This window comes from Heptranchias perlo, chromosome 25, assembly GCF_035084215.1.
Source record: "Heptranchias perlo isolate sHepPer1 chromosome 25, sHepPer1.hap1, whole genome shotgun sequence".
Taxonomy (NCBI): Eukaryota; Metazoa; Chordata; class Chondrichthyes; order Hexanchiformes; family Hexanchidae; genus Heptranchias; species Heptranchias perlo.
This window is the reverse complement of record NC_090349.1, coordinates 48,069,228-48,095,961: the sequence shown is the minus strand read 5'-3', so window position 1 is coordinate 48,095,961 and position 26,734 is coordinate 48,069,228. Positions and strand designations below refer to the sequence as shown.

The following is a 26,734-nucleotide window of genomic DNA, read 5'->3' as shown; positions in this document are numbered from 1 at the left end:
TGTGGTGCCCAGAACTGGACACACGATTCCAGTTGTGGCCAAACCAATGTTTTATAAAGGTTCATCATGACTTTCATACTTTTGTACTCTCTGCCTCTATTTATAAATTGTAAACAATTTTACAACACCAAGTTATAGTCCAACAAATTTATTTTAAATTCCACAAGCTTTCGGAGGCTTGTGGAAAATCTATTTATAAAGCCCAGGATCCCATATGCTTTTTTAACCGCTTTCTCAACCTGCCCTGACACCTTCAATGATTTGTGCACATATACCCCCAGATCTCTCTGTTCCTGTACCCATTTTAGAATTGTGTCCTCTCATTTATATTGTCTCTCCTCGTTTTTCCTACTGAAATGTATCACTTCGCATTTTTCTGCGTTAAATTTAATCTGCCACGTGTCCGCCCAAGCCACCAGCCTGTCTATATCCTCTTGACGTCTATCACTATCCTCCTCACTGTTTACTACCCTTCCAAGTTTTGTGTCATCTGCAAAGTTTGAAATTGTGCCCTGTACACCCAAGTCCAAGTCATTAATATATATCAAGAAAAGCAGTGATCCCAGTACCGACCCCTGGGGAACACCACTGTACACCTCCCTCCAGTCCGAAAAAAACAACCGTTCACCACTACTCTCTGTTTCCTGCCCCTTAGCCAATTCTGTATCCATGTTACTACTGCCCCCTTTATTCCATAGGCTGCAATCTTGATGATAAGCTTACCATGGAATGTTACAGCACGGAAGGAGGCCATTCGGCCCATCGAATCCGCTCCAGCTCTACGCATGAGCAATCCAGCTAGTCCCACTGCCTCGCCCTATCCCCGTAGCCCTGCACATTTTTTCGTTTCAAGTACTTCTTCAGTTCTCTGTTGAAGGCCATGATCGAATCTGCATATTTGAAAGTTCTTTATCTGAATGCACGTAGCATTTGTAACAAAACGGACGAGTTAACTGCACAAATAACTACGTATGGGTATGATCTTGTGGCCATTACAGAAACATGGCTGCAGAGTGACAACGACTGTTAAATACCCTGGCAAATTTAATTTCCAATCAGGAAGGACAGGCAGGAAGGAAGGGGAGGTGGGGTGGCTATGTTAATAAAGGATGTGGAGATGCCGGTGATGGACTGGGGTTGACAATTGTAAACAATTTTACAACATTTCCTTGAAACATTTGCCTGAGGAAGGAGAAAATCTCCGAAAGCTTGTGAATTTAAAATAAAATTGCTGGACTATAACTTGGTGTTGTAAAATTGTTTACAATTAATAAAGGAAGGCATCACTGTAATACAGAGAAATGATATTGGGACAAAGGATCAGGATAATGAAACAGTTTGGGTAGAGATAAGGAATAATAAGGGGAAAAAAACACTCGTGGGCGTAGTATATAGGCCTCCTCATAGTTGCAACTCTGCTGGAAGAAGTATTAATCAGGAAATCGTTGGGGCATGTAATAAGGGAACAGCTATAATTATGGGGGATTTTAACTATCATATTAACTGGACAAATCAAATTGGGCAGGGCAGCCTTGAGGAAGAGTTTATTGAGTGTATTAGGGATGGATTTCTTGAGCAGTATGTAACTAATCCTACAAGGGGGCAAGCAACCTTGGACCTGGTCCTGTGTAATGAGCCAGGATTAATTAATAATGTCCTAGTTAAGGATCCCCTTGGAATGAGTGACCATAACATGGTTACATTCCATATCCAATTAGAGGGTGAGAAGGTTGGTTAGAGTCATAGAGTCATAGAGTTATACAGCACGGATAGAGGCCCTTCGGCCCATCGTGTCCGCGCCGGCCATCAAGCCCTGTCTACTCTAATCCCATATTCCAGCATTTGGTCCGTAGCCTTGTATGCTATGGCATTTCAAGTGCTCATCCAAATGCTTCTTGAATGTTGTGAGGGTTCCTGCCTCCACAACCCTTTCAGGCAGTGAGTTCCAGACTCCAACCACCCTCTGAGTGAAAAAGTTCTTTCTCAAATCCCCTCTAAACCTCCCGCCTTTTACCTTGAATCTATGTCCCCTTGTTATAGAACCCTCAACGAAGGGAAAAAGCTCCTTAGTATCCATCCTATCTGTGCCCCTCATAATTTTGTACACCTCAATCATGTCCCCCCTCAGCCTCCTCTGCTCCAAGGAAAACAAACCCAATCTTCCCAGTCTTTCTTCATAGCTGAAGCGCTCCAGCCCTGGTAACATCCTGGTGAATCTCCTCTGCACCCTCTCCAAAGCGATCACATCCTTCCTGTAGTGTGGCGACCAGAACTGCACACAGTACTCCAGCTGTGGCCTAACCAGTGTTTTATACAGCTCCATCATAACCTCCTTGCTCTTATATTCTATGCCTCGGCTAATAAAGGCAAGTTTCCCATATGCCTTCTTTACCACCTTATCTACCTGTTCCGCCGCCTTCAGGGATCTGTGAACTTGCACACCAAGATCCCTCTGACCCTCTGTCTTGCCTAGGGTCCTCCCATTCATTGTGTTTTCCCTTGCCTTGTTAGTCCCTCCAAAGTGCATCACCTCGCACTTTCCCGGGTTAAATTCCATTTGCCACTGTTCCGCCCATCTGACCAACCCATCTATATCGTCCTGCAGACTGAGGCTATCCTCCTCGCTATTTACCACCCTACCAATTTTTGTATCATCAGCGAACTTACTGATCATACCTTTTACATTCATATCCAAGTCATTAATGTAGACCAACAAACATCAAGGGACCCAGCACCGATCCCTGTGGTACCCCACTGGCCACAGGCTTCCAGTCACAAAAACAACCTTCGACCATCACCCTCTGCCTTCTGCCACTAAGCCAGTTTTGTATCCAAAGTGCCAAGGCACCCTGGATTCCATGGGCTCGTACCTTCTTGACCAGTCTCCTGTGGGGGACTTTATCGAAGGCCTTACTGAAATCCATGTATACCACATCCACTGCGTTACTCTCATCCACACGCCTAGTCACCCCCTCAAAAAATTCAATCAAATTAGTCAGACATGATCTTCCCTTGACAAAGCCATGTTGACTATCCCTGATTAATCCTTGCTTCTCCAAGTGGAGACTAATTTTGTCCTTCAGAATTTTTTCCAATAATTTTCCTACCACTGATGTTAGGCTCACTGGCCTGTAGTTCCCCGGTTTTTCCCTACTCCCCTTCTTGAATAATGGTACTACATTAGCGGTTCTCCAGTCCTCTGGCACATCCCCTGTGGCCAGAGAGGTTCTGAATATATTTGTCAGAGCCCCCGCAATCTCCTCCTTTGCCTCACACAGTAGCCTGGGATACATTTCGTCCGGGCCTGGGGATTTATCCATTTTTAGGCCTGCTAAAACCGCCAATACCTCCTCCCGCTCGATGTTAATATGTTCGAGTATATCACAGTCCCCCTGCCGTATTTCTATGTCTACATCGTCCTTCTCCATAGTGAAAACAGATGCAAAAAATTCATTTAGAACCCCTCCTACATCTGCCGGCTCCACACACAGATTGCTATTTTTGTCCCTAATGGGCCCTATTTTTTCCCTAGTCATCCTCTTACCCTTAATATACTTATAAAACATCTTAGGATTTTCCTTTATTTTGCTCGCCAGTGTTATTTCATGGCCCCTCCTTGATCTCCTAATTTCTTTTTTATATATCCCCCTGCACTTTTTGTACTCCTCTAGGGCTTCCTCCGTTTTTAGCCTTTTGTATCTGCCAAAAGCCCTCCTTTTTTTCCTAATCCATTCTCGTATATCCCCTGACATCCAAGGTTCCCTGGAGTTCTTGGAACCACCCTTGACCTTTACGGGAACATGTTGCCATTGTATGGTCTCAATCTCCCTTCTGAAAGACTCCCATTGCTCCGATGCGGATTTTCCTACAAGCAGCTGATCCCAGTCCATTTTGGCCAGATCCTGCCTTATCCTATTAAAATCGGCCTTCCCCCAATTTAGAACCTTTATTTCCGGCCCCTCCCTGTCCTTTTCCATGACCACCTTAAATCTCACCGAATTATGGTCACTGTCCCCAAAGTGCTCACCTACTAGCACTTCTTCCACTTGGCCGGCCACATTCCCTAGAATTAGGTCCAGTACCGCCCCCTCTCTTGTAGGACTTTCTACATGCTGGCTCAAAAAGCTCTCCTGGATGCACGTTAAGAATTTTGTACCCTCTAAGCCTTTTACACTCTGAGTATCCCAGTTAATATTGGGGAAGTTGAAATCCCCCACTATTATTACCCTATTATTTGCACAATTTTCTGAGATTTGCCTACATATCTGTTCCTCTATCTCCCCCTGACTGTTTGGGGGCCTATAGTACACTCCCATCAAAGTGCTTGCCCCCTTTATGTTTTTAAGCTTCACCCATATGGCCTCATTAGAGGAACCTGCTAACATATCATCCCTCCTTATGGCAGTAATTGATTCTTTAATTAATATTGCGAACCCCCCTCCTCTTATACTTCCCCCTCTGTCTCGCCTGAAGATTCTGTACCCCGGAATATTGAGCTGCCAGTCTTGCCCCTCCCTCAACCATGTCTCTGTGACAGCAACAATATCATACTCCCATGTGTTTATCAACACCTTCAGTTCATCCACCTTATTCGCAAGACTCCTTGCATTAAAATAGATGCCATCCAGCCTTGCCCTCACATATTTGCCCTGTCTTCCAAGCTGACTTGTTTTTTTTCTCTATATTTGGCTGCACATCACCCCCTATTGTAGCTCCACTCTGTATCCCATCCCCCTGCCAAGTTAGTTTAAACCCCCCCAACAGTGCTGGCAAACCTCCCCGCAAGGATATTTGTCCCGCTCAAACAAGCGTACTGAGCTTGAATGAAGGAGACTATGATGGTATGAGAGCGGAATTGATTAAAGTGGACTGGGAAAATAGATTAAAGGGTAAGACGGTACATGAGCAGTGGTGTTCATTTAAGGAGTTATTTTACAACTTTCAAAAAAAATATATTCCACTGAGGAAAAAAGGGTGTAAAAGAAATGACAGCCATTCGTGGCTAAGTAAAGAAATTGAGGCTGGTATCCGACTAAAAACAAGGGCATATAAGGTAGCCATACTTAGTGGGGGGATAGAAGATTGGGAAGTCTTCAAAAGACAGCAAAAAGTAACGAAAGGATTGATTAAGAAAGGGAAGATAGATTATGAAAATAAATTAGCAAAAAATATAAAAACAGATAGCAAGAGTTTCTACAGTTATATAAAAAGAAAAAGGGTGGCTAAGGCAAACGTAGGTCCCTTAGAGGATGAGACCGGAAAATTAATGGTGGGAAACATGGAGATGACAAAAATGCTGAACAAATATTTTGTTTCAGTCTTTATGGTAGAGGACACTAAGAATATCCCAACACTGGACAAACAGGGGGCTCGAGGGGGGGAGGAGCTAAATACGATTAAAATCACTAAGGAATTGGTACTCAGTAAATTAATGGGACTCAAGGCGGATAAATCCCCTGGACCTGATGGCTTACATCCTAGGGTCTTGAGGGAAGTGGCAGTAGGGATTGTGGATGCTTTGGTAATAATTTTCCAAAATTCTCTGGACTCGGCAAAGGTCCCGGCAGATTGGAAAACTGCTAATGTAACACCCTTATTTAAAAAGGGTAGTAGGCAGAAGGCTGGAAATTATAGACCAGTTAGCCTAACATCTGTGGTGGGTAAAATTTTGGAGTCTATTATTAAGGAAACAGTAGGACAAAGTCAGCATGGCTTTACGAAGGGGAAGTCATGTCTGACAAATTGGCTTGAGTTCTTTGAGGACATAACGTACAGGGTGGATAAAGGGGAACCAGTGAACATGGTGTATTTAGACTTCCAGAAGGCTTTCGACAAGGTGCCACATAAAAGATTATTGCTCAAGATGAAGAATCACTGCATTGGGGGTAATATTCTGGCATGGGTGGAGGATTGGTTATCTAACAAGAAGCAGAGAGTTGGGATAAATGGTACATTCTCGGACTGGCAACCAGTAGCCAGTGGTGTTCCGCAGGGGTCGGTGCTGGGTCCCCAACTCTTTACAATCTGTATTAACGATTTGGAGGAGGGGACCGAGTGTAACATATCAAAGTTTGCAGATGATACAAAGATGGGAGGGAAAGTAGAGAGTGAGGAGGACATAAAAAACCTGCAGGGGGATTTAGACAGGCTGAGTGAGTGGGCGGAGATTTGGCAGATGCAATACAATATTGGAAAATGTGAGGTTATGCACTATGGCAGGAAAAATCGGAGAGCAAGTTATTATCTTAATGGCGAGAAACTGGAAAGTACTGCAGTACAAAGGGATCTGGGGGTCCTCGTGCAAGAAAATCAAAAAGTTAGTATGCAGGTGCAGCAGGTGATCAAGAAGGCCAATGGAATGTTGGCTTTTATTGCTAGGGGGATAGAATATAAAAACAGGGAGGTATTGCTGCAGTTATATAAGGTATTGGTGAGACCACACCTGGAATACTGCATACAGTTTTGGTGTCCATACTTAAGAAAAGACATACTTGCTCTCGAGGCAGTACAAAGAAGGTTCACTCGGTTAATCCCAGGGATGAGGGGGCGGACATATGAGGAGAGGTTGAGTAGATTGGGACTCTACTCATTGGAGTTCAGAAGAATGAGAGGCGATCTTATTGAAACATATAAGATTGTGAAGGGTCTTGATCGGGTGGATGCGGTAAGGATGTTCCCAAGGATGGGTGAAACTAGAACAAGGGGGCATAATCTTAGAATAAGGGGCTGCTCTTTCAAAACTGAGATGAGGAGAAACTTCTTCACTCAGAGGGTAGTAGGTCTGTGGAATTTGCTGCCCCAGGAAGCTGTGGAAGCTACATCATTAAATAAATTGAAAACAGAAATCGACAGTTTCCTAGAAGTAAAGGGAATTAGGGGTTACGGGGAGCAGGCAGGAAATTGGACATGAATTTAGATTTGAGGTTCGGATCAGATCAGCCATGATCTTATTGAATGGCGGAGCAGGCTCGAGGGGCCGATTGGCCTACTCCTGCTCCTATTTCTTATGTTCTTATGTTCTCCACCACTCCCTCGGGCAGTGCATTCTAGATCCTATCCACTCGCTGTGTAAAAACGTTTTTCCTCGTGTCACCTTTGGTTCTTTTGCCAATCACCTTAAATCTATGTACTCTGGTTCTTGACCCTTCCGCCAAATGGGAACAGTTTCTCTCTATCTACTCTGTCTGGACCCCTCATGATTCTGAATACCTCTATCAAATCTCCTCTCAACATTCTCTGTTCCAAGGAGAACAATCGCAGCTTCTCCAGTCTATCCACGTAATTTAAGTCCCTCATCCCTGGAATCATTCTAGTGATTCTCATCTGCACCCTCTCCAAGGCCTTCACATCTTTCCTAAATTGCGGTGCCCAGAACTGGACACAATACGGCATGCGTGCTTTATCAAATACCTTTTGAAAGTCCATTTGCACCACATCAACTGCATTGCCCTCATCTACACGCTCTATTACCTTATCAAAAAACTCTATCAGGTTAGTTAAACACGATTTGCCTTTAACAAATCCATGCTGGCTTTCCCTAATCAACCCACACTCGTCCAAGTGACTGTCAATTCTGGACTACAAGGGTTAAATTACGAGGAGCGATTACACAAACTAGGGTTGCATTCCCTGGAATTTAGAAGATTAAGTGGTGATTTGATCGAAGTTTTCAAGATATTAAGGGGAACCGATAAGGTAGATGGAGAGAAACTATTTCCGCTGGTTGGGGAGTCTAGGACAAGGGGACATAGCCTATAAATTAGAGCCAGGACTTTCAGGAGTGAAGTTAGGAAAGGGTGGTAGAAGTTTGGAACTTTCTTCTGCAAACAGCAGTTGATGCTAGCTCAATTGTTAATTTTAAATCTGAGATTGATAGATTTTTGTTAACCAAAGGTATTAAGGGATATGGGGCTAAGGCGGGAAAATGGAGTTAGCTCACAGATCAGCCATGAACTCATTGAATGGCGGAACAGGCTTGAGGGGCTAAACGGCCCCTATGTTCCTATGATAGGGTAGATGCAGAGAAGCTATTTCTTCTGGTGGGGAATCAAGAACAAGGGGACACAATCTTAAAATTAGAGCTAGGCCATTTAGGAGTGAATTCAGGAAGCACTTTTTCACAGAGTTCTAGATTCCCACTACAAAAGAGAGTCGGAATCTGGAACTCTCCCCAAAAGACTGTGGATGCTGGATGTCAATTGAAATTTTCAAGACTGAGCTTGTTAGATTTTTATTGGGTAAGGGCATCAAGGGAAATGGAGTTACTGATCAGCCATGATCTGATGGAATGGTGAAACAGGCTTGAGGGACTGAATAGCCTCCTCCTGTTCTCATCTCTTCTTGGCCTTCTTTGCTTCAATGGAAATAGTCCCAGTATCTCGTGTCTTTTGTCACAACTATAGTTCCCATCCCTGGCACCTTCCTGGTGAATATACCCTAAATAGAATTAAATAAAATGTACAGGGTCTGTGCCGGTGTTTATACTCCACACGAGCTTCCTCCCTCCATACTTCATCTAATCCTATCAGCGTATCCTTCTAATCCTTTCTCCCTCGTGTTTAATTTGCTTCCCCTTAAATACATCTGTGCTAGTCACCTCAACTACTCCTTATCATAACATGATCGAATTTTTTTTTATTCGTTCATGGGATGTGGGCGTCGCTGGCGAGGCCGGCATTTATTGCCCATCCCTAATTGCCCTTGAGAAGGTGGTGGTGAGCCGCCTTCTTGAACCGCTGCAGTCCGTGTGGTGACGGTTCTCCCACAGTGCTGTTAGGAAGGGAGTTCCAGGATTTTGACCCAGCGACGATGAAGGAACGGCCATATATTTCCAAGTCGGGATGGTGTGTGACTTGGAGGGGAACGTGCAGGTGGTGTTGTTCCCATGTGCCTGCTGCTCTTGTCCTTCTCGGTGGTAGAGATCGCGGGTTTGGGAGGAGCTGTCGAAGAAACCTTGGCGAGTTGCTGCAGTGCATCCTGTGGATGGTACACACTGCAGCCACTGTGCACTGGCGGTGAAGGGAGTGAAGGTTTAGGGTGGTGGATGGGGTGCCAATCAAGTGGCCTGCTTTGCCCTGGATGGTGTCGAGCTTCTTAAGTGTTGTTGGAGCTGCACTCATCCAAGCAAGTGGAGAGTATTCCATCACACTCCTGACTTGTGCCTTGTAGGTGGTGGAAAGGCTTTGGGGAGTCAGGTGAGTCACTTGCCACAGAATACCCAGCCTCTCGTAGCCACAGTATTTATATGGCTGGTCCAGTTAAGTTTCTGGTCAATGGTGACCCCCAGAATGTTGATGGTGGGGGATTCGGCGATGGTAATGCCGTTGAATGTCAAGGGGAGGTGGTTCAAGGTCATGTTTGAAAGCTGCTAAGAGTCTAGACTTGGGCAAGGCCGACTTCAATGGGATGAGACAGAGACGGTCCACAGTAAACTGGGCAAATCTGTTAATGGGTAAAACGACTGATCATCAGTCGGAAATGTTTAAAGAAAGTTTGCTGATGAGACACAGATTGGTGGCATTGTAAGCAGTGTAGATGAAAACATAAAATTACAAAGCGATATTGATAGATTAGGTGAATGGACAAAACTGTGGCAGATGGAATTCAATGGAGACAAATGTGAGGTCATCCACTTTGGATCAAAAAAGGATAGAACAAGGTACTTTCTAAATGGTAAAAAGTTAAAAACAGTGGATGTCCAAAGGGACTTAGGGGTTCAGGTACAGAGATCATTGAAATGTCATGAACAGGTGCAGAAAATAATCAATAAGGCTAATAGAATGCTGGCCTTTATATCTGGAGGACTAGAGTACAAGGGGGCAGAAGTTATGCTGCAGCTATACAAAACTCTGGTTAGACCACACCTGGAGTACTGTGAGCAATTCTAGGCACCGCACCTTCGGAAGGACATATTGGCCTTGGAGGGAGTGAAGCGTAGGTTTACTAGAACGATACCCGGACTTCAAGGGATAAGTTATGAGGAGAGATTACACAAATTGGGATTGTATTCTTTAGAGTTTTCAAAGGCTAAAGGATAATCTGATCGAAGTTTTTAAGATATTAAGGGGAACAGATAGGGTGGATAGAGAGAAACTATTTCTGCTGGTTGGGGATTCTGGGACTAAAAATTAGAGCCAGACCTTTCAGGAGTTTGATTAGAAAACATTTCTGCACACAAAGGGTGGTAGAAGTTTGGAACTCTCTTCCGCAAACGGCAATTGATACGAGCTCAATAGCTAATTTTAAATCTGAGATAGATAGCTTTTTGGCAACCAAAGGTATTAAGGAATATGGGCCAAAGGTGGGTATATGGAGTTAGATCACAGATCAACCATGATGTTATCAAATGGTGGAGCGGGCCCGAGGGGCTGAATGGCCTACTCCTGTTCCTTGTGGTAGCGAGTTCCATGTTCTTACCGCTTTCTGGGTAAAGAAGTTTCTCCTGAATTCCCTATTGGATTTATTAGTGACTATCTTATAATATTGCCCCTAGTTCTGGTCTCCTTTGCAAGTGGAAACATCCTCTCTATCAAACCCTTGCATAATCTTAAAGACCTCTATCAGGTCACCCCTCCGTCTTCTCTTTTCTCGAGAAAAGAGCCCAGTCTGTTCAGCCTTTCCTGATAGGTATAACCTCTCAGTTCTGGTATCATTCTAGTAAATCTTTTTTGCACCTTCTCCAGTGCTTCTATATCCTTTCTATAATGTGGAGACCAGAACAGTGCACAGTACTCCAAGTGTGGTCTAACCAAGGTTCTATACAAGTTTAACATAACTCCTTTGCTTTTCAATTCTATCCCTCTAGAAATGCTTGGCTTGCTTTTTTATGGCCTTATTAACCTGCGTTGCTACTTTTAGTGATTTGTGTATCTGTACCCCCAGATCCCTCTGCTCCTCCACCCCATTTAGACTCTTATTATCCAAGCAGTGTGTGGCCCCCCTATTCTTCCTACCAAAATGTAATACCTCACACTTATCTATATTGAAATTCATTTGCCATTTACACGCCCATTCTGCAAGTTTATTAACTTCATCCTGTATTTTGTCACAGTCCTCCTCGGTATTAACTAGCCCCTCAATTTGGTGTCATTTGCAAATTTTGAAATTGTACTTCCGATTCCCGAGTCCAAATTGTTTATGTAAATGGTGAACAACAGTGGTCCCAGCACCAATGCTTGTGGAACACCACTTCTCACCTTTTGCCAGTCTGAGTAACTACCCTTAACCCCTACTCCCTTTTCTGTTTTGTAGCCAGCTTGCTATCCATTCTGCTACTTATCCCCTGACTCCATGTGCTCTACTTTAGTCATGAGCCTACTATGTTGTACCTTATCGAAGGCCTTTTGAAAATCCAAATATATTACATCTATTGCATTACCCTTGTCTACCCTTTCTGTTACTACTTCAAAGAATTCAATAGGGTTGGTCAAACCTTTTGAAATCCGTACTGACTATGTATTATTTTCAGTTTCTAGATATCTTTCTATTACATTTGTGAGTAAGGATTCCATTATCTTTCCTACCACTGACATTAAGCTAATTGGTCTATAGTTCCCTGGACTGTTTCTATCTCCCTTTTTAAATATAGGAATAACATTCGCTGTCCGACAGTCCTGGTCACTATTCCCTTTTCTAATGAATTTTTATATATATGTAACAGTGTCTCTGCTATCTTCACCCTAATTTCTTTTAATATGCGTGGATGCAATCTGTCTGGACCAGGGGTTTTATCCTCTCTAATTTGATTAGTTTATCAATTATCTCCCCCTTTCTATCTTAAATGTCTTTATATCTTTTTTGATCTTTTCTTCTAATGTCATGCCCACCATGTTAATCTCCCTGGCAAATACTGAGGCAAAGTAACTATTTAGTATTTCTGCCATTTCGCTGTCATTACCTGTGAGTTTACCCTGTGTATCCCTTAGAGGCCCCATCCCTATCATGTTTCTTTTGTTGTTTATGTGTCTGTAGAATATTTTACTAGTTCTTTTTATATTCCATGATAATTTAATGTTCTAGTTTCTCTTTGCCTTCCTAATTATCTTTTTAACTTATTTCCTAACCTTTTTGTGTACCCTTTTGTCATCTCCTTTGTTGTCTTAGTACTTAGTGTATGCCATTTTTTAACTTTCAATTTTGCCTTTATTTCTTTATTCCTCTATGGTGGGTCATTACTGGCTAGTTTGTTCTTGCTTTTTAGTGGGATATATTTCTCCTGGACTCTCTTGATCACCGTTTCCCACCGCTATTCTACTTCTTTATATATCAGTAATTTTTTCCAGTTTATTTTCCCTAGTTCCATTTTCATCCCCTGAATATCAGCTTTTTTCCAATTTATTACTTTGGTCTTTGTTTTACTTCTGTCCTTCTCAATTTTTATCTTAAACCTTATTATGTTGTAATTGCTATTTCCTAGATGTTCATAGAATCATAGAAAATAGGAGCAAGAGTAGGCCATTTGGCCCTTTGGGCCTGCTCTGCCATTCAAAATGATCATAGCTGATTGTCTAACTCAGTACCCTGTTCCTGCTTTTTCCCCATATCCCTTGATCCATTTAGCATGTTCCCCAATGCTTATTTCTCTTATCTGTTCTGGTTCATTTCCCATTACTAGATCCAGCAGTGATACCTCTCGTTGGGCTTTTTACATATTGGGTAAGAAAGGAGTCCTACACATATTGTAAAAACTCCATTCCCTGTACCCCTTTACTGACCTCTTCTTGCCAGTTTATTTGGGGATAGTTAAAATCACCCATGATTATTATTCCATGTCCTTTACTCATTTCACATATTTGCTTACATATTTCCTCCTCCACCTCCTTTCCACTATTAGGTGGTCTGTAGTATTCCCCTATTAGTGTGATCGATCCCTTATCTTTTATTTCAATCCATATGGATTCTGTTTCTATCCTTCTGTTATATGCCTTTTTTCTACTGCCATTATGTTATCTCTAATTAGTACAGCTACTGCACCCACCCACCTTCCTTCCCTATCCTTTCTGATTATGTTATAACCTGCAATATTTAGTTGCCAGTCCTGTTCTTTATGTAGCCATGTTTCAGTTATTCCTACCACATCTGGTTCCTCACTACGGATTATTGCTTCCAGTTTCCCCATTTTATTTTGGACACTGTGTTCATTGCTGTACAGGCAATTTAATTCATTTTTTAATGGTTGTTCCTTTTACTTTATTTTTAACAGTCCTTTTATACTTCTGTTTTATAACTGTATTTGTTCCTTGACTGTTTTTGTTATCTTTATTCCTTACCCTGGTCTGACCTTTACACTCATCCCCTGTTTCTTTTATTTTTTTAAGCTTTTGTTATTGCTATCAGATCCCTCCCCCATCTTGCTAATTTAAAGCCTTATGCACCGCCCTATTTATCGTTTCCGCTCGGACTCTGGTCTCATTCTGGTTCAGGTGGAGCCCGTCCCAGCGATACAGCTCCTTCCTGTCCCATAACTGGTGCCAATGTCCCATGAAATGGAACCCCTCCTTCCCACACCACTCTTTCAGCTACACATTCACCTTTCCGATCTGCCTATCCCTATGACAATTAGCACGTGGCTCAGGTAGTAAACCTGAGATTACCACCCATAAGTTTCTGCTTTTTAATTTAGACCCTAGCTTCTGATATTCCCTTAGCAGGACCTTTTCCTTATGTCATTGGTGCCGACGTGGACAATGACAACTGGATCCTCCCCCTCCCTTTCCAAGTTCTTCTCCAGTTGCTCCGCGATATCCTTTATCCTTGCACTAGGTAGGCAACACAACCTCCTGGACTCTCGGTCGAGACTGCAGAGGATGCTATCTATCCCCCGATTATAGCATCCACTATGACTACAACCTCTCTATTCCGCTCCTCCCCCCCCCCCCCCCTCCCACCACCCCGTGGACTGCCTCATACTCCACGGTGCCATAGTTAGCATTCTGGGCATCCTCCCTGCAGCCTTCATCCTTATCCTCACAGGTATCAAGTACCTTGTACCTGTTGGACAGGACCAGTGTCTGGTGGTCCTCCTTCTCTATCGCTCTCTCCCTTATGTGTGGATTGTCTCTAACTCGCTGTCCAGCTCAAAGACTCTGAACTGGAGTGTTTCAAGCCAGAGACATTTACTGCAGATGTGGCAATCCGGGGCAGTCTCGCTGTCCACAAACTCCCACATATTACAGTCCCAACACACAGCCTGCACTTCCATTTCTAGTTTTTATATATTTAATCAATAGTTTATTTCTAGGACTAATAGAATCACTTGAGATCTAGATTATATTTAGTAAATGGATTTAGCTTGATTTCAAAATAATTAATAATTACTTAGTCTTTTTAGTTTTATGTATTTTTCGCTGAAGTTTTAAAAGTTGATTAGTTTTTAGTCTCTTAGTTTAAATCGCTTAGCCCCTCCTTCCCCCCGCAACTAATTCCCACACTCACCAAATTCCCAGATGAAAGTCCTCACTCTGTTAGCAGTTTTCTCTGTTCGAGGTTCACTCTCTGTCTTTACCAACCCTTGTGTTCAAGCTCTCTATGGTTTTAATGTCATTTCTATAATGGGGCGCACAAATCTGCACACAGTACTTCAATTGTGGCCTAAGCACTGTCTTGTATAAATTTTTCATCATCTATTTATTCTTGTACTTTATGCCCCTATTTACTAAACTCAAAATACTGTTGGGCTTTAATGGATTTATCCAGCTGCACTCCCATATTCATGGAATTATGGGGGGGCCAATTTCAATCCGGGCGTAGGTTGAATGGGGCGTGTGCTCCGCCCGCGCAATGCAGCTGGTGGGAGAGTGTTCTGTGTGGATTAACGGATACCTGGCTGCATTTGGGGCCAGTTCTGATCACATTGTGATCGCTGGTGTCGGGTCTTGGGGGTGGGGTCTCGAGGTGGGGAGGGGGGTCCCATAGTGGGGGTGGCCGGTGGGGTCTTGAGGGGGGGTGGGGTCTTGGGGGAGCCTATGTACACAGACTTCAATGTAGTTGTGATGAGTCTTTCCATAGCTGAGGATTCACACCCGCTAACTGTTGCACTTCCTCTAACCAACCAAGAAACAGCAGCTTTAAAATATCTGGATTCTAGCAAGTGTCCGATCTTTGATCAGGTGTTTTGATGGAGGGAACTGGGCCTCTTTTTTTAATATAAAAAAATCTGATTCAGAAAGTGATCATCTTTAAATACACGTAAATATAACCGACTGTAAACAGCCATGTATCGTATTTTAATGTTCATTTTTTATGATCCACAGGCTTTTTTTTAAGCTTCTGATTTGTATAAATAACATTTATCGATCTACTGTCATAGAAAAGTTGTATAGAAATTACAAAATGGCAGCCGGCTGTTTGGAACAATAAATGCTCCACACAACCAAAAGCCCTAAACCCACCTTGTTCCCATATATTTTTACCCCCCTTTTCCTTTAACCATCTACCTAACCTGTTAATGTTGACATGGTCACTGCTGGCGAATCCCACAACCTCACACCCTCTGAGTAAAACGGAGCTTTAGGTTATGTTTTCTTTTCTGTTCTCCAGATGCTCAAGTCTTCATCTCCCACCCACATTTCTACAATGCTGACCCAGTGCTGTGGGAGGCTGTTGATGGGTTAAATCCCAATGAGAAAGATCATGCACTTTTCATTGATGTCCATCCTGTAAGTAAAATCTTCTAGTTCTGTGATGTTTAAGTTGGAAAAATGTCTGTGTTGGGGAATGATGTCTCCATCATTCATTTAATCTTAATTACAGACTCTTTAACACTGCTGGTCTCAAGCAGATCTTTAGTAAGCATTAAACACTATGATGTAATTTCCCTCTTTCAAGCATTGTAATCTGGTTTATTGTTGTGATCAATCCAGAGTTGAATAATTTTAATGATACTGGTCCATCTTCTGTGGCGTTAAATGCGGTCATTTGGAGACTGTGGTTTGCCTTTGCGTGGCTGTTCCTCTCTCCAGGACAAATTTTCCCTCTGCCCTGCTCCCAAATAATGCCCCAAGAAATGGGTGTAATGCAGAGGAAAAATGGGCGCTAATCCTTTGCTCCCATTTTGCTCTTGATCGGTGCACAAGAACTTCCTCCACAGCTTTTGTGGTTTCTGTACTTGACTCCATTTGAAGAAGGTTTAGCAATGTAAGTTCCATGCAAATGAATGTCAGAAACAAAGGCGGGTAAGTAGAGTGAGATCAGCCATGATCTAATTGAATGGCTGAACAGGCCCGAGGGGATGAATGGCCTCCTCCTGTTCCTATGTTCCTTCTCCCTGACAGTACATCAGCTCCATACCAGCCGAAATAAAGGAGAAGCCTCTCAGTCAAACCCTAATCAGAGCCCTGTATAATTGCAGGAAGATCTCCTTACTATTATACTCCAAAACCCTTGCAATAAAGTTAACATGCAGGTACAGCAAGCAATTAGGAAGGCAAATGGTATGTTAGCCTTTATTGCAAGGGGGTTGGAATACAAGAGTAAGGAGGTCTTGCTGCAATTATATAGGGCTCTAGTGAGACCTCACCTGGAGTACTGTGTACAGTTTTGGTCTCCTTACCTAAGGAAGGATATACTTGCCTTAGAGGCGGTGTAACGAAGGTTCACTAGATTAATTCCTGGGATGAGAGGGTTGTCCTATGAGGAGAAATTGAGTAGAATGAGCCTATACTCTCGAGTTTAGAAGAATGAGAGGTGATCTCAATGAAATGTATAACATTTTTAGAGGGCTTGACAGGGTAGATGCTGAGAGGCTGTTTCCCTTGACTGGAGAGTCTAAAAATAGGGGGCATGGTCTCAAGATAAGAGGTCAGCCATTTGAGACTGAGGTGAGGAGGAATTTCTTCACTCAGAGGGTTGTGAATCTTTGGAATTCTGTACCTCAGAAGGCTGTGGATGCTCAGTCGTTGAATATATTCAAGACTGAGATAGATAGAATTTTGGACACTAAGGGACATGGGGATAGGGCGGGAAAATGGAGTTGAGGTCAAAGATCAGCCATGATCTTCTTGAATGACGGAGCAGGCTCGAGGGGCCATATGGCCTACCCCTGCTTCAATTTCTTATGTTTTTATGTACCAATCCTCCTCCTCTATCATTCTTCATACCCACACATGTTTTCCCTGTTCCTCCATCTATTTCTTAGCATCACGGTGCTGCTCTCTTACCAGATCCCGCCAAGGCAGATTGCAAAGGCACCAAGACTGATGCTTCCAACCCAGTCCCAGCAGCACAAACTCATTCACAAGGGGACACAAGCCTAAAATAAACCTCATCCACTAGGAGTCTAGTGAATAAGGCAGATGAGCTAAGGGCACAGATAGATACGTGGTAGTATGATATCATCGCTAGTACTGAAACATGGCTTAAAGAGGGTCAGGAATGGCAGCTCAACGTTCCTGGTTACAGGGTTTTCAGACGAGAGAGAGAGGGGATAAAAGGAGGGGGGAGGGAGTGGCTACTTGAAGGTAAATCAGTGTCAGAGCAGTGGGAGGCATTCAAGGAGGAGATAGTGAGGGTTCAGAGCAAACATGTTCCCACAAAGAAAAAGGGTGGGAATGCCAAATCTAGAGCCCCCTGGATTTCAAGGAGCATACAGGGTAATATAAGGCAAAAAAGGGAAGCTTATGTCAGATACCGAGAGCTCAGTATAGCAGAAAGCCTAGAGGAGTATAGAAAGTGCAGGGGTTAAATTAAAAAGATTAGAAAAGAAAAGAGAGGGCATGAAAAAATACTGGCAAGTAAAATTAAGGAAAACCCAAAGATGTTTTATAAATACAAAAGGAACAAGAGGATAACTAAGGAAAGAGTAGGGCCTATTAGAGACCAAAAAGGTAACCTATGAGTGGAGACGGAAGATGTGGGTCTTAATGAATACTTTGCGTCTGTCTTCACAAAAGAGGGGGAACGATGCAGAGATTGTAGTCGAGGAGGAAGAGGAGTGTGAAATATTGGATGGGATAAACATAGTGAGAGAGGAAATGTTAAGGGGATTGGCATCTTTGAAAGTAGATAAAACGACTGGCCCAGATGAAATGTATCCCAGGCTGTCAAGAGAAGCATGGGAGGAAATAGCGGAGGCTCTGACCATCATTTTCCAATCCTCTCTGGCTACAGGCATGGTGCTGGAGGATTGAGGACTGCTAATGTTGTATCATTGTTTAAAAAGGAAGAAAAGGATAGACCGAGTAATTACAGGCCAGTCAGCCTAACCTCGGTGGTGGGCAAATTATTGGAAACAATTCTGAGGGATAAATTGTCATTTAGAAAGGCACGGATTAATCAAGGACAGTCAGCATGGATTTGTTAAGGAAAGGTCTTGTTTGACTAACTTGATTGAATTTTTTGAGGTGGTAACAAGGAGGGTCGATAAGGTAGCGCGTTTGATGTAGTGTACATGGATTTTAGCAAGGCTTTTGACAAGGTCCCACATGGCAGACTGGTCAGAAAAGTAAAAGCCCATGGGATCCAAGGGAAAGTGGCAAATTGGATCCAAATTTGGCTCAGTGGCAGGAAGCAAAGGGAAATGGTTGACGGGTGTTTTTGTGACTGGAAGGCTGTTTCCAGTGGGGTTCCACAGGGTTCAGTACTAGGTCCCTTGCTTTTTGTGGTATATATCAGTGATTTAGACGTAAATGTAAGGGGCATGATTAAGAAGTTTGCAGATGAGACAAAAATTGGCCATATGGCTGATAGTGAGGAGGAAAGCTGTAGACTGCAGGAAGATATCAATAGATTGGTCAGGTGGGCAGAAAAGTGGGAAATGGAATTCAATCTGGAGAAGTGTGAGGTAATGCATTTGGGGAGAGCAAACAAGGCAAGGGAATACACAATAAATGGGAGGATACTGAGAGGTGTAGAGGAACAGAGGGACCTTGGAGTGCATGTCCACAGATCCCTGAAGGTAGCAGGACAGGTAGATAAGGTGGTTAAGAAGGCATATGGGATACTTTCCTTTATTAGCCAAGGCATAGACTATAAGATCAAGGAGGTTATGCTAGAACTGTATAAAGCACTGGTTAGGCCACAGCTTGAGTACTGCGTACAGTTCTGGTCACCACGTTGCAGGGAAGATATGATTTCACTAGAGAGGGTACAGAGGAGATTTACAAGGATGTTGCCAGGACTGGAGAACTTTATTTATGAGGAAAGATTCTGAAGGGCCTAGATAGAGTGGATAAGAAGGACCTATTTCCCTTAGCAGAGGGGTCAGTGACCAGGGAGCATAGGTTTAAAGTAATTGGTGGAAGGATTAGAGGGGAGCGCAGGAGAAAGCTTTTCACCCAGAGGGTGATGGGGGTCTGGAACTCGCTGCCTGAAAGGGTGGTGGAGGCAACTCATTTAAAAAGTACCTGAAGTGCCGTAACCTACAGGGCTATGGACCAAGTGCTGGAAAGTGGGATTAAGCTGGATAGCTCTTTATCGGCCGGCTCGGACATGATGAGCCAAATGGCCTCCTTCTGTGCCGTAACTTTCTATGATTCATGTCCGCTGACAATTCAAAGCTTCTGGCATGCATACATTAAGTTACAACTTACCTTTTGTCATCAGAATGTGCCCAGCTATTCCCACCCCCTTAATAGGGTCAAGGATATCACTGAGTGGCTGCAGAACACGCCGGAGGCAGAGGGTGAACCGCCAGAGATCGTGGTCCATATCGGTACCAACGACATCGGAAGAAAGAGGGATGAGGTCCTGCAGGTAGATCTAAAGGAGTTAGGAAAGAGATTAAGAAGCAGGATCTCAAAGGTAGTAATCTCCGGATCACTCTCGGTGCTGCGCGCTAGTGAGTATAGAAACAGGAGGATAGAGCAGATGGATACTGGCTGGAGAGATGGTGCAGGAGGGAGGGCTTTAGATTCCTGGGGCATTGGGACTGGTTCTGGGGCAGGTGAGATCTGTACAAGACAGACGGATTGCACCTCAACAGGGCTGGGACCAATATCCTCACGGGGAGGTTCGCTAGTGCTGTTGGAGAGGGTTTAAACTAGCTCGGCAGGGGGATGGGAACCGAACGATCATTCAGAAGGGAGAGAAGCAGAGCTGGAAATGGAAGACAGAAAATTAGTAAATGAGTTTGGAAGGCAGAGGAAACAAAGATTAGAAACTAGATAACAAAGGAGTTTGGCAGTGCTTAATGGTATATACCTCAATGCAAGGAGTATAGTGAATAAGGCAGATGAGCTTAGCGCAAAGATAGATATGTGGAAGTTTGATATCTTAGCTATTACAGAAACATGGCGTAAAGAAGGGCAGGAACGGCAACGTTCCTGGTTAGAGGGTTTTCAGACGAGATAGAGAGGGGGATAAAAAAAAGGAGGGGAGTGGCAATATTGGTTAAAGAAACAATTACAGCCGTGAGGAGGGATGATATGTTAGAAGGATCATCAAATGAGGCCATATGGGTTGAGCTAAAGAACAAAAAAGGGGCAGTCACACTTCTGGGAGTGTATTATAGACTCCCAAACAGTCAAAGGGAGATAGAAGCATAGATAGGTTGGCAAATTTCTGACAAGTGCAAACACAATAGGGCAGTAATAGGGGATTTCAACTACCCTAATGTTAACTGGGATACAATCAGTGCAAATGGTATAGAGGGTGCAGAATTCTTAAATTGCATTCGGGAGAACTTTTTTAGCCAGTATGTAGCAAGCCCAAAAAGAGAGGGGGCAGTTCTGGACTTAGTTTTAGGGAATGAAGCTGGGCAGGTGGAAGGAGCATCAGTGGGAGAGCATTTTGATGGTAGTGATCATAATTCAGATAGATTTCGCATAGTTATGGAAAAGGACAAAGATAGAACAGGAATAAAAGTTCTAAATAGGGGAAAGGCCGATTTTACTAAGGTGAGAAGTAATTTAGCAAAAGTGGACTGGAAACAGCTACTTGAAGGTAAATCAGTGTTAGAACAGTGCGAGGCATTCAAAGGGGGAGATTTGAGGGGTTCAGACTAAACATGTTCCCACAAAGGAAAAGGGTTGGACTGCCAAGTCCACAGCCCCCTGGATGACCAGGAGCATACAGGGTAGGATAAGGCAAAAAAAGGGAAGCTTATGTCAGATACCAAGAGCTCAACATTGCAGAAAGCCTGGAGGAATATAGAAATTGCAGGGGTAAAATTAAAATAGAAATTAGGAAAGCAAAGAGAGGGCATGAAAAAATACTGGCAAGTAAAATTAAGGAAAACCCAAAAATGTTTTATAAATACATAAAGAGCATGAGGATAACTAAGGGAAGTGTAGGGCCTATTAGAGACCAAAAATGTAACCTATGTGTGGAGGCGGAAGATGTGGGTATGATTCTTAATGAATACTTTGCATCTGTCTTCACAAAAGAGAGGGACGATGCAGAGATTGTAGTTGAGAGGCGGAGTGTGAAATATTGAATGGAATAAACATAGTGAGAGGGGAAGTATCAAAGGATTTAGCATATTTGAAAGTAGATAAATCGCCAGGCCTGGATGAAATGTATCCCAGGTTGTTGAGAAGCAAGGGAGGAAATAACGGAGGCTCTGACCATCATTTTTCAATCCTCTCTGGCTACAGGCGTGTTGCCAGAGGATTGGAGGACTGCTAACGTTATACCATTGTTTAAAAAGGGAGTGAAGGATAGACCGAGTAATTACAGGCCAGTCAGTCTAACCTCGGTGGTGAGCAAATTATTGGAATCAATTCTGAGGGACAGCATAAATGATCATTTAGAAAGGCACGGGTTAATCAAGGGCAGTCAGCATGGATTTTTTAAGGTAAGGCCGTGTCTGACTAACTTGATTGAATTTTTTGAGGAGGTAACAAGGAGGGTTGATGAGGGTAATGCATTTGATGTAGTCTACATGACAGACTGGTCTAAAAAGTAAAAGCCCATGGGATTCAAGGGAAATTGGCTAGTTGGATCCAAAATTGGCTCAGTGGGAGGGAGCAAAAGGTAATGGTCAACGAGTGTTTTTGTGACTGGAAGGCTGTTTCCAGGGGGTTCCGCAAAGCTCAGTACTCGGTCCCTTGCTTTTTGTGGTATATATTAATGATTTGAATGTAAATGTGGGGGGCTTGATTAAGAAGTTTGCAGATGATACAAAAATTGGCCATGTGGTTGATAGTGAGGAGGAAAGCTGTGGACTGCAGGAAGATATCAATGGACTGGTCAGGTGGGCAGAAAAGTGGGAAATGGAATTCAATCCGGAGAAGTGTGGGGTAATGCATTTGGGGAGGGCAAACAAGGCAAGGGAATACACAATAAATGGGAGGATACTAAGAGGTGTAGAGGAACAAAGGGATCTTGGAGTGCATGTCCACAGATCCCTGAAGGTAGCAGGACAGGTAGATAAGGTGGTTAAAAAGGCATACAGGATACTTTCCATCATTAGCCGAGATGTGGAGATGCCGGTGATGGACTGGGGTGGACAGATGTAAGCAATCTTACAACACCAGGTTATAGTCCTACAGTTTTATTTGAAAATCACAAGCTTTCGGAGCTTGTGATTTTCAAATAAAACTGTTGGACTATAACCTGGTGTTGTAAGATCATTAGCCGAGGCATAGAATATAAGGATGCACTGCAGCAACTCGCCAAGGCTTCTTTGACAGCACCTCCCAAACCCGCAACCCGGGGGGCTGAGGCAGGGGCAGAGACTGGCAGCGTTGTGGAGGTGGAAGTAGGCAGTCTTAGTGATGGAGCAGATATGGGGTCGGAAGCTCAGCTCAAGGTCAAATAGGACGCCAAGGTTGCGAACAGTCTGTTTTAGCATCAGACAGTGGCCAGGAAGAGGGATGGAGTCGGTAGCGAGGGAACGGTGTTTGTGGCGGCGACTGAAGACAATATCTTTGGTCTTTCCGATGTTTAATTGGAGGAATTTGCAGTTCATCCAAGACTGGATGTTGGACAAGCAGTCTGACAACACACAGGGTAGTGGAGGGGTCGAGAGAGGTGGTGGTGAGGTAGAGCTGGGTGTCGTCAGCATAATTGTGGAACCTGACGTCATGTCTTCGGATGTTGTCTCTGAGGGGCAGCATGTAGATGAGAAATAGGAGGGGGCCAAGGATAGATCCCTAGGAGACTCCAGAGATAACGGTGGGGGGGTGCGAAGAGAAACCCATTGCGGGGATTCTCTGGCTACGACTAGATAGGTAATTGTAGAACAAAGCAAGGGCACTCCCACTCAGCTCGACAATGGAGAGGCATTGGAGAAGGATGGTGTGGTTAACCGTGTTTCAAAGCTACTGAAATAAAGATGAGGAGGGATAGTGCACCACGGCCACAGTCACAGATGATGTCACTATTGACTTTGATTGGGGCCGAAACCTGATCAGAAAGGTTCAAACATGGAGTTGCGGGAAAGATGGCAGACAGGAATGGGGCCAATGGACAGCAGCATTGCCTCTTATGCCACAGCTGCAGATAACGCACATTGTCTTTTGGAATACAGGTGATAGCTGTTGGGAATTGCAGGCAACACAAATTGCACAGTGCCTCCTCTTAACCCAACTGGCAGGGCAGCTGCAGGAGTAATGTGTATCTATGATTTGCTGCTCATCCTCCTTCCATTGCTCCTTCTTTTCCTCATTCAAAAAAAGAGACCACAAGATAACTATGGATGACCAAGGCTATTTGGCTTGCCTTGAATCAAGTGTTAATCCCTCTTTGTGTGAAGAATGATTTCTTGATATCACTCCCACATTTGAATCTGTGTTTTCTCCTACACTGGCGATCCTCCTTGTGGCTTTGCTCTGTAGTGGTCACAGCACATCAGTAGCTCCCTTGTGCCTCAGTGACCAGCAGTGCACATGGGAGTCATGGTGTGGTCTGAGCAACAGACTGTTTACAACTTCCTCTGACATAAAGGCCTGGACTTTCCTTATGAAGTGGGGCAGGGCACCTCAGCCAAAACGCCACACCAGAACTGGCCACCTCGATTTCTGCCATAATTTCCCTCCCTTGACCCCTCTGTGGCCCTGATCATTCTACTGTCAGCGCACTCACCAGAATCAAATGAACAAGTAATTTCTGAGCAGTCAAGGCTACTTTGTAAGACTGTCGTCTAAAGAAGCAGTAACTGTTGCCAGTACAGAAGTGAGAACAGCCCTTATCCCCTCCTCCTAACGTTTAGTTGGCGGCTACTTTGATCACCAGGGTCTTCCTCACTCTATGTCCTGCCTCCCTCATTGCATTACAGATGTGGGTTCTGGTCTCCTCCAATTATCCAGTCGTCAGCACCATGAGAGAAGAGACTGTCTCCACTGCCTATACGTGAGATCAATGCTCCTGAATCATTGATCTTTAACAGCCCAGACCCGCTGAGATCTTGGTCTTGGAATTTTCAGTTCAGGGCTCTTGCTTACTTCACCTTTGGGGAGGGACAGATGTCTCCTCAAATTAGCCCCCCAGCTCCTCCTGCTCACTCTGCTCTGACCCATCCAGTAATATCTGCTCTGTGTCAGTAATACCACTTTAGTGAATGGGTGTGTCTGGGCTGTTGCTCGAATAAACAAGATGCCAGAAGAGAGTGGGTGGATCAGGTGCAGAAAGGATCCTCCTGGAGGCACTAGGCTGCTCAAATGCTTCTTTCTCAAAGCATTCAGCACCTTTGAGGGATGCAAAGGAGAATCAACTGCTTTGCACGTCATAAGTTTGAGACGTCGTTCAGTATCGCAGTGTTTCCCTGCACCTCGCCCAGAGTTGACTGCTGCCATTGTAAAGCCCTGCCCACCCGGAGGTGGGTGGTAATCGTTGAAGTGTCAGGCATCAAGATACCAAGAGAACTCAGTGAGGAGACACAAAACTAGTTCTGTGGCTGGGCAGCGGAGTAGCACATCAGCTACTTCCCTGGTTTAGGGCTGACCAAACGGACAAGTAGGTGAATGAAGTAACTATGAGGACTGGCCAGTCTGGCAAGCCAGGCCCCACACTATAGAGGGCTGCAAGGCACCAATTTGTGCCATTTCTTGTGAACCCGGAGTCACGCATGACACACTATCAGCATGGTCTGCTGGGGAAGTGAGGCCTCCATATTGAGCAGCCTCTCACCTCGCGTTGACTCTGAAAACACTCCACGCCAGGCTAATCCAGCAATTGACTTGTGGGCCCCTTGAAATATGTGGCCCCATGAAAGATCATGCAGGGGGCTGTAGCCATTTCTGAGGTAGAATTTGACAAATCCACAGCACTGACTATTTTACATAAATTGAGCTGCAAGGTTGGTTTAGTGAGGGCACATTTAATTCGACAAGAACAGGTGAGGGTGACGTCATTAGAAGTGAGGTCACTAGCGGAGCCATAGCTTTTTAGCACGGACTGAGTGTGATGGCATCGGGTAGACCGAAAACCACAAGTAGCCGCACTGTCACTAATTGTTCTGGGAGAGAACTGTGGTGATTGGTGGGGCATCGTGTTTGGGTCTTGGATTCTTGTACTGTTTACAGGTTTATTAACTAGAAAGTGGGGGGGTTCACCTTTTACATTACAAAGTGAATAGTGACACTTGGGGGTGGGGGGAAGTGGTGGGGAAGAGGGAGGGAGAACGTGATACATCTCCCCCTCTGGATCGCTGTTTTTCCCCCCCCCCTCCCTCCCCCGGGCTCTGCTCTGCACCCCCACTCCGCTCTGCACCCCCACTCCCCTCTGCACCCTCCCCTCCCCCCCCCCCCCCCCCCACAGTGTGCATCAGCGTAAATCTTGAAAGCCGGAAGTTATCATTCCCTGGCAATATTCACTCCCAACGTTGTCCGATTGCGTGGGAAAAACTGTATGGAGTTTATATGGGTTGTTATTTAAGTTTCGGCAGTTTCACACCCTGTACCTGATGGGTTCTAATCGGCCTCAAAAGGGGATCCTACAAAAATATCCTGATCACTGGCGTCTCACAATTCTGTGAATGTAAAATCTTTGCTGCTTCCTCGGCACAAAGGCAGCTTGTACGATGCCCTCTGTTAGGATGCCCTTTCTTTATCTCCGATTTATTGAACATAGATAACCAGTTGGAGCAAAAGGGCAATTTATAGCTCTCTGTTTTACAGTATTACAGTACTTGACGTTTCCAAAAGACAGACAAAATGGAAGAGGAAGGGGATGGGGGGGATGGGGGGTGGGGTTGCCCTGATAATAAAGGATGGCATAAAGACAGAGTGCGAAAGGATCTTGGCTTGGAAGATCAGGAAGTAGAATCAGTATGGGTGCAAATAAGGAATAACAAGGGGCAGAAAACACTGGTGGGAGAAGTTTATAGGCCCCCTAATAGTAGTTATACTGTTGGACAGAGTATTAATCAAGAAATAAGAGGAGCTTGTAACAAAGGTAATGCAATAATCGTGGGGGACTTTAATCTTCATACAGACTGGGCCAATCAAATTGGCAAATAATAGTAGTTTGGAGGGCAAGTTCATGGAATTCATTCGAGACAGTTTCTTAGAACAATATGTCATGGAACCAACCAGAAAACAGGCTATTTTAGATCTTGTCTTGTGTAATGAGACAGGATTAATTAGTAATCTCATAGTAAATGGTCCTCTGGGGAAGAGTGATCATAATATGATAGCATTTCACATTAAGTTCGAGAATTACGTATTTAAGTCTGAAACTAGAGTCTTAAACTTAACGCCAATTACATCGGTATGAGGGGCGAGTTGACTAAGGTTGATTGGGAAATTAGATTAAAAGATATGACGGTAGATAAGCAATGATGAACATTTAAAGAAATATTTAAATGTTGAACATTTAAAGAAATATTTAATAATTCTCAATGAATATGCATTCCATT

General features: G+C 44.0%; 1 protein-coding gene across 2 annotated transcripts in view; it reads left to right on the top strand.

The window, feature by feature from the left end:
• Positions 1-26,734, top strand: part of scarb1 (scavenger receptor class B, member 1) — a 177,698-nt gene that overhangs the window by 96,394 nt on the left and 54,570 nt on the right. For both annotated transcript variants that reach the window (XM_068006246.1, XM_068006245.1), the window contains exon 8: positions 15,538-15,656. In XM_068006246.1, coding sequence (XP_067862347.1) covers positions 15,538-15,656 — 119 coding nt within the window. The remainder of the gene's footprint in view (positions 1-15,537; positions 15,657-26,734) is intronic.